The sequence below is a fragment of the Manis pentadactyla genome, chromosome 2 (assembly GCF_030020395.1).
Source record: "Manis pentadactyla isolate mManPen7 chromosome 2, mManPen7.hap1, whole genome shotgun sequence".
In the NCBI taxonomy this organism is placed as follows: domain Eukaryota; kingdom Metazoa; phylum Chordata; class Mammalia; order Pholidota; family Manidae; genus Manis; species Manis pentadactyla.
This window is the reverse complement of record NC_080020.1, coordinates 151,396,037-151,404,782: the sequence shown is the minus strand read 5'-3', so window position 1 is coordinate 151,404,782 and position 8,746 is coordinate 151,396,037. Positions and strand designations below refer to the sequence as shown.

At 43.8% G+C, this 8,746-nt stretch overlaps 1 protein-coding gene across 1 annotated transcript; it reads left to right on the top strand.

Annotated features, from left to right (window-relative positions):
• Positions 1-201: 201 nt before the first annotated feature.
• On the top strand, positions 202-8,527 carry PDCL3 (phosducin like 3). The gene is made up of 6 exons (XM_036881415.2): positions 202-355; positions 2,557-2,686; positions 4,870-4,960; positions 5,239-5,382; positions 6,060-6,268; positions 8,164-8,527. The coding sequence occupies exons 1-6, from the start codon at positions 350-352 to the stop codon at positions 8,304-8,306; spliced, it is 723 nt and encodes a 240-aa protein (XP_036737310.1). The 5' UTR covers positions 202-349; the 3' UTR covers positions 8,307-8,527.
• Positions 8,528-8,746: the final 219 nt, after the last annotated feature.

The following is an 8,746-nucleotide window of genomic DNA, read 5'->3' as shown; positions in this document are numbered from 1 at the left end:
GGAGAATGTGCACGGGGACTGGAGACCTCGTCCACCCAGCCACCGTTCCAAAGCCAAACACCTGCCCTAATAAAGTGACGCCCACAGTGATCGCTGTCACGTGGGTTTCGCGGCAGGGGCAGAGGGGCCGGTGTAGGGTGTTGCGCATGCGCACTGCTTCTGCGCCAGTTTTCTGAGGAGCGGGCGCAGACTCAGAGGCTTTCTTCCCGGGTCCGCGCCGCTGACTCCTGGGGGGCGGGGCGAAGGCCAGGCTGGGAGAAGAGGCGGGGCGGCGGCTGCGCGCCTGCGCGGAAGAGAGTTTAGGGGCGGTGGCTCCGCGGCTGGTCTGGCGTGAGTGATTTGAGACGAAATGCAGGTGAGCAAGCCGGGCGACGCGAGGTCTGGAGGCTGTGGTCGCTTGTTTGCCCCACTGGGTGCGCGTCGGGCCCGGCTTGTCCCGATCGGGCTTGTGAGAAGCTCCGGGCGCTACATGCACTGGGGAGGCCACGCGAATCCAAGCAAGGCGCAGGCGCAGTGCGGGAGGGCAGGCGTGGTCCCGCCGGGACCCCTGGGCTAGGCTTTTTCACCCCTGTGTGCCCCACCATCCGACAAATCGCTGCCCTTTGGAGCTCTGCTTCTTGAGGCTGGCTCCGGTGGGGTCTGTGAAGTACTCGTCCGATCCCATCTGACGGAGTTACTTCCTATGTATTACCTCTTAGTGAGCTCCTAAGCAGGTGTGCTGTGAACCTGTTGTATGGCAATGGAAGCTGAGGCTCACAGAAATTTGAAGAGTCCGCCTGGGGATCACAAAACGTAGAACGGTGGAGGAACCCGGGTCCCTGATTCCACGTAGAGCTGCGTGAGGGGCTGCCTGTTCCCCCTAACCCAGGTGTTCGGATTGAGGAGAGCCACCTTTCGGACAGCCTTGCCTCCGGAGCTCAGCCCGAGGATCCCTCTGCTCAGTTACTTTCTGCCTTAAAGTGGGTAAAACCAAATCCCCTAGTTTTGTCCTTTCACCTGGAATTTGTTGATGGAATTTGACTAAAACCCAAAGAATAGCCTTTCACTATTCATTCACTAAATGAATGAAGACACCATGGAAATGGCTGCTTTAAGAGCAAAATCCTGTGACATGTAAATTGTGTCACTGGCCAAGGACCTTACTCTGAAGATCACTCTGCTGCCTCCCAGATCTTGCTGTAGTCAGGAATTCTGATTAAATCGTCTCTGACTCACACTCTGGGTTTGGTTGGGTCAGGAGGCATGGGGGGTTTGGGGAGGATGAACATTTACACACACTGTGTCTGCCACAAGCCGGATACTCTTACATGGTGAAGAGGAATCTCCAAGGCTGTCCCGGCCTACTTTGCCTTGTCTGTCCTTCAGTTCCCTGTTTAAAAAAGTCACATCTCCAGAGGTCTTCCCTGACCGTCCTGGTGAAAGTCTGCTATTCATTTTTCTTCTGATGTTTCTCACCAACACCATGATTGGAGTTGGGGGTGGAGCCTGGTTACCCCAATGCCCTTTCCACAGCACTCCTTGTTTTCATAGTCCAACCCAGGTCCATCGCAGTGGTCCTGCCGAACCATGCAAAACCAGTGTTTGGGCAGCTGGGTTCTGGAGCTAAGAGAACACTTCGGCATTTATCTTTCTGACCTTTGGTCCTGGTAAATTTGCCTTGTCTGGCAGGCCTGGGTCTTCCTAATGCCAGTTCTCTTCCAGGCCTGTGAGGATCCCTGTCAGGTAGATAAAGGTAAGGGCTTAGAAGCATGCCCAGCACCTATTACTTGGTACGTGTTAGCCATCGTGACCCCTATTCCGTGGGGTCTCAGTTCTTCCTCTCAGGTTTGGCCATTAGAGAATTAGTCAGCCCAGTATTAGACTCTCCTCCCTCTCTGATTCTCCTGTAGCCACTGAACACTTTGAGGTGCTCAATATCTCTGCTCTTTCCCTTTGTATATGCTGGTCCCTCTGCCTGGAAATTAATTTCCTAAGTTCTCACTTCTAGTGTCTGGTTTCTTCTTACCCTGCAGTGATGGATAAATGTCACCTCTTCTGAGATAATGCCCCTTCCCATCCTGTAACTCTCAAGGTCAGCATCCTGTTGATCAGTGCCCAGGTCACAATTGTAATGTGTATCTTCATTTATTTAATTGTTCATTGCCTGTCTGTTCCTCTCATCTCTAAAATAGCTGACCAGCATTTACCTTGCTTCTCTACCATCTAGTGCAATGATTAACATATACTAGGTACTTAATAAATATCTGTTGAATGGATCGTCCAAGTCATGAATAAAAATATTGAACAGAAGCCAGGTCAGAGCCTTGGTACCAGTGTTAATGCCAATCTTCACATGATTTCCTGGTTTTTACCCAAGACTAGCTCCTTGGTGGGGCATGGGCTGGAGGACAGGAAGAATGGAACGGGCTGTGGATCTTCTGACATTCTCTCAGAAACAGACCACAGAATAATTTGGATTGAATTCCTGTTTGTACCACGTTTCCCACCTGACCCTTGCCCAGCCTCACACCCTCTGTAGTGGACTTGGCACTCATCCTGTCGTTGGTCCTCCTCTAGGACCCCAATGCAGACACCGAGTGGAATGACATCTTACGCAAAAAGGGCATCTTGCCCTCAAAGGACAGTTTGAAAGACTTGGAAAAGGAGGCAGAAGAGGAGGAGCAGCGTGTCCTTGAACAGTCAGTTGGTGAGCTTACTTGCACTTTTTATTCTGTGTCAATCTGGGTAGGAAACAGCTTTCTAAGCCTCTGATGGCTTCGGTAGGACCCTCTGAGCAGGAGTTGGGAGTCAGGGATTGGAGGGCTGGATGGGCACTGTTGCTGTGACCTCCAGTGAGTCCTGGATGTCTCTAGCCTTCAACTTCCTGTGCCAGAGAATTAGGGGGATGTCACAGACCCCTTGTGTTTCCACACTTCCTTGTCTGTGTCAGAGGAGCACATGATAATCCTGAAGAAACTATGGGGTCTGAGAGACATTTTCTCAAAGGTAGCTGTATCACCTGAACCTGAGTCCCTGGGGGTGGGGCCCAGGGCATTTTAAGAAAGTACCTCAAAGGATTTCTCATTCACACACAAGTTTGAGAACCATTGATCACAGAGGCTAACTACTTCTATGTCCTGTCAACATGTTAGAGCTAATTTACAGAAGGATGTATTACATTTATCCAGGAAATGTTTGTTGAATGATCACTATGTGCCAAGTGATGTTCTAGGCAGTGGGGCTTTAGCTGTACACAGGCCAGACAACATCCCTGTCCTTCAGGAATGTACATTCTTGTGGGAGAGACAGACAGACAATGTTTAAGTAAAATGTGGAGAATATGGCAGGGAAAGGGTTGGTGGAGATGAGTATAATTCTAGAGAAGGCCCCGTGGGAATGACATTTGAGTAGACCTGAGGTGGTAAGTTGAGCTACTTCAGCAAGTGAAAGCATGTTAGAGAATCTTCAAGGAAGCCAGTAGGACCCAGAGAGAGTCATAGTAAGTTGAGAGGCAACTAGGAGTCAGACCACTTAGGACCTTGTAGCTTAGCTAGTAAGAACTTGGCTTTACGCTTAATGGGGCAGGAGGCCTTGGAGGTTTGAACAGAAGAGTGTCATGTCCTCCATGTTGACAGCACCATCCTGTGCTGCCTTGCTGAGCAAGGGCTGTGGGGGGCACGGCAGGAAGTAGGGAGAGGAGTGTGGAAACTAGTGCAGTTATTTGAGCATGGGATCCATCGGCTTGGACCAGCATGGTGGTGGAGGAAATGGTGAGAAGTGGTCAGGTCTAGCTGTATTTTGAGAGTAGGGCCAACAGGATTTGCTGATGGATCCTTTAAGCGATATGAGAGGAAGTCAGTCAAGCGTGGTTTCAAGTCTTTGGGCTTGACAGCCTGAAGGGTGGGGTTCCCTCGGCTGAGGTGAGGGAGGCTCAGAGAGGAGCAGGTTGGAGGGGAGATTGTAACTCTGCGACATAGGAACTTTGAGATTCGAATTAAACAAATAGAGATGGTACATGGGCAGTGGGTATGTTTTTCTCCAATTTGGGAGTTGTCAGCCTATTGGTAGAACATAATGCCATGAGATGCAGTCACCAAGGGAGTAGGTATAAAGAAGAAAAGGAGTCAGATCAGCAAAGGGTCCAAAAGATGGGCAGTGATAGAGGTAGGAGGTGAGAAGGCATCCTGAAAGCGAGCGGACAGTCTTTCAAAGGAGGCAGTGATGGGTTGAATCAAAGGCTGCTCCCCACTCAAGAAATGGAGGCCATCATTGACCTTGATGAGAGCAGCTTGGTGCAGTGATGGGGTGGGGTTAGGGGTCAAAAGCCTGTTTTGATGTCAAGAAGCAAGAGTGCTTTTGGCAATAAAAACAAAATACAGATGCTATAGCGGCTGGAGAAAAGAAAAGATAGAGCTGTCTCCCTCTCACAAGAAAAGACCTAGAAGTTGCTGGGTAATGCCTTTAGCTTAGGAAGGGTGAGTTCAGCTTGGGACACCCACTGCTATCCGCCCATCTCCTTGGAGATTCGAGCCCTGTCAATGGACAGGTCCACAAGCTCATGTGCTTGAAAATCAGCCCTGGGTGAGTTTAGGCAGATGCAGCTCTCTTGTTTTATAAGCTTGAGAAATTTCTTGTACCCTTGATACTGTGTGGAGGTTAAGAGAGTCAAGCCTGCAGAAAACGGCATAGTTCTGTCTTGTGAAAACACCTCAGCTTCTTAACTTAAGGGTGTACTGTAGTACCTTAAGTGCTTTTTATTTTGGTTTTGGTGGGCTGCGGTCTTCAGGTGCTGCACGTACATCTTTAGGAGAAGAGTGAAGGGAAAAAATCCAAATGCATGTTTGTTCATCTTGTACATTTTTTGGTTTTTGCTGACTTACCCACATTCAGTGAAAACGTACGAGTCTATGACCTTGGAAGAACTGGAGGAAAATGAAGATGAATTTAATGAGGAAGACGAACGTGCCATTGAAATGTACAGGTTAGTGCCACCCAGAGGGACTGTTTCATTTTTTGTGTGGCACTGAAATGTGTTTCCATTGAGAAATTAATTTTCTAACTGAGATAACATTTGTAAAGGGCTGTAAGTAAATAATAGTACTGTAGAGTTCAATGAACTGGTCTTGAACTTTTGTCAGTGTGGCAAATAAATAAACCTGGAACTTTGCAGAGGTTGCTGTCTGAAAGGGGTGTGCGCCCAGAGAGGCATGTGCGTGCCCCGGCTGAGTCAGATGTCTCCCTCCTCCTCCTGTCTTGCAGGCAGCAGAGACTGGCCGAGTGGAAGGCAACGAAACTCAAGAATAAATTTGGAGAAGTTTTGGAGATCTCAGGAAAGGATTATGTTCAAGAAGTTACCAAAGCCGGTGAGGGCTTGTGGGTAATCTTGCACCTTTACAAACAAGGGTGAGCTGATCTAATGCACTCTTTAAATGTTAATTTGAATTTATGTCTTGAACCTCTCTGGCTTAGTCCATATTGGAGTTTTTTGGGTTTTTTTTAAACTAGTATTTTATGTTTTTGTGGCTGATTTACCCAAACGGTAATGCCTAATTTTTGTCTTAAGACTTTGAAATTAATATTTGTGACTCATATGAGCTCCTTGGTTGCCCTGTAGCAATGAAGCCTTTGCTTTTGTTGAAAAGGAATTCCTTATTCATCCCTCTAGAGAAACTCTGACATCAAAATTCCACGTAACAAATCATTCAGAAGTGGTGAGGGTGACCTTTTAAATGTTGTCTGACCTGTTTCACAATTCTAAATCTTGAATGTTTTCTCATATAAAAGAGCATATAATTTTCTTTTACATTAAAGATGTTTTCCTGACTTAGTGTTGGATCAAATAAATTGGACTTCAGTTTTTGAGTTCTTTCTTCACTTTCCCTGAATATATTAAGAGAGTTTTTTAAAAAAGGTTAATTTGCTTGGCTGGAGTAGCGGGATTGTTTGTGAAGCTGCTGTGAGGATTTACATGGGGTAGAGGGTCATTGAGCTTCATTCTGTATAAATGCAGAATCACATTGCTTCTACTTCTGTTTCATAGGATTCCTCTCCCACCGTTTTTTGCTATTTTCATTTTATAGGATTCCCCTCTGTGCCCTGATAAATCAGCACTTCAGTGGACTTGCCAGGAAGTTTCCTGACGTCAAATTTATCAAAGCAATTTCAACAACCTGCATACCCAATTTTCCTGATAGGAATCTGCCAACAGTATTCATTTACCTTGAAGGTGATATCAAGGCTCAATTTATTGGGCCCCTGGTATTTGGTGGCATGAACCTGACAAGAGATGGTAAGAGCCTCTTTGAGACAGTCCAGGGCACCAGTGTGTATTAGAGATGACCAGTGCATATTAGGGATGGCAAGGGGATCTTTCTGTTGAAGATAGTGCCTGTTTCCTAGACATGATTTGTCAGTCACCTTTGCCCTGTGAGAGATCCTTTAAAGGGAAGAAGCACCTTTAAAATCTCTGAAGTTGTAGATGATTCATTGGTGGCAGTTATAACTGGGTTCTAATAGTTCTCAGTTAAAAGAGGACACAATGGACTTTAAAATATATATATTTAATATTAATGTCTAGTATGTTTTATTTGTCCATATAGTTGAATATGTTTTAAATTGTAGCTCAAGATCACATCATTTTTTGTTTCATTCATATGAACATACTAGATGTATATCTGCATATGTATAAATGTATGTATATATAAATCTCTATAGAAATACTTTCTCAATTGAATATCTTACTTTTAAATTAAATTAAGTTTATTTAATTCTGCCTTTTAAGTCCTGAAGGATGTGTCTTTTTATTCCTTTCCACCTGTTACACATGAAGGTTACAAATTACGGATGTACACATAACATGGAAGGGAATCTAAGGCCTGAGAGCTTCCTGCTGAGTCAAATTTTTTGTCTCCCTATTGAAATAATGTATCCAAATATGCTTTAGTAGTCTTTAAAAAATATATTAAGATATGACTTTATATACTACTTCCTATAACTTTTAAGATATTAACCTGGGAAAAGTGTAAGCATATGCATACCCACATTATGTCAATTATGCATTATGCCAATGTTCAAAGGCATATAACACTTCAACCTCAATCTATGTTTGCATCTTATGCTGCTCTTTTTGAACATACCATGAAGGGAGAGATGTGTGTATAATAGTAGTTATAAGTCTTTATTTCTAGAAAAAGTCCTATTTGAGGATTAGTGAGCTTATAAAATAATGATTACTGCATGTAAATGAACAATAACATTAAATACATGCACTTACACATTTTGTATGTGTGGATCTAAATGTATTCTTGAGTCAAGAATCAGAAATCTTAAGATTTTTTTAAAAGAAATTTGTTGGATTTTCCTAACATTCAGTTGAGGTACCGAGAGCTGACAATACTAGTGTCAGTCATCTCTACGGAGCACTCTTAAGTTATAGGGCTTAGTTAAAATGGTTGTCAGATTTTAGTGGAAGTACCTAATGAGCAGAGCGCCACTTTTAAACCGGGTTTTTTCTTGTAGAATCTCTCATATAGTCCCTTTCTCTGCCTGGGTCAGAGTGGAAAATATATCACATGATTTTGCTTCAGAAGGCGTCACACCCATGTAGAGTTTCACTGATTATAGGAGAGTGAGTGACCTCCTATAGGAACTGGTTCTGATTCTTTTATTTTCTGGTACTTTTTTTTTTAAGCTTGGAATAAATATTTCCAGGATGTGACCCTATATCTATCCTGGTTCTAATAGATATCGGACATGAGGCTTAAGAATTTCCTATTGCTAACTAAAATTAGATTTAGTGATTGGATTGCCAGCAGGACTATGAAAAGTATTTTCTTTAAATGTTTCATGCTGATTTCTTTCCTGGGAAATTGTATAATCTGAGAAACTAGTTATTAGAACACAGGTCAGTCTTTATTTTTTATTTTAATTACCATATAGGTTCAAATGTGTGTAATCTCTCGGGATCTCGTCTTCTGACAACGTGAAAGTATTTTTGTTTTCCTACCTAAAATTCTGTTTTTTTTCCTTCTAGGCACCTTTTAATTATGCCACTAAAATCAAATTGGCCTCAAATGTTGATGATTGTAGTTCCTACTTAGGAGTAAGCTAGGGCTTACTGGAAGTGAGGGTGAGGGCTCCATGCAGACTGTGTCTTAGGTGACTTGCTCTTTCTTTGTCGTGTAGAATTGGAGTGGAAATTGTCTGAGTCTGGAGCCATCAAGACAGACCTGGAGGAGAACCCAAAGAAGCCAATTGCAGACGCACTGCTGTCCTCCGTGCGGGGCTCCGGCCCTGGGAGGAGGGGCAGCGGGTCTGAGGACCACTGAGGCCACCGTCCGGGAATGTGCTGAGCTTTCTTGATGTGACATCTTGTCTGGATTTTTTGAAAAGAAAACGTTGGAATGTATGTTTCAGTTTTTAGCCTTTTATGATTATGTTTCAAATCTCATAAATATCAGAGATTATCACTGCTGGGAATCCTATTAAGTTTCTTGGGACTCTCTTTTTAAATTACCATTGCCTTAAAAAAGTAAAAGTAATAACCAGCTTTTGGTGTGGCAAATGTCTACGTTCCTCACTTATATTTTAAATAAGCTGTAAAACTATTCACGGTTAGTTCACATGTAATATAGAAAGGAATATGGAGTTTTAAAAAAATAATGTGAGTAAATTATACAGTGGAAAAATTGCAAACTAAGCTTTGCAATTACATTTTGTTTATTTTTGTTTTATAAAGCAGCAACAGGATTATTAAATAAAGGAATGA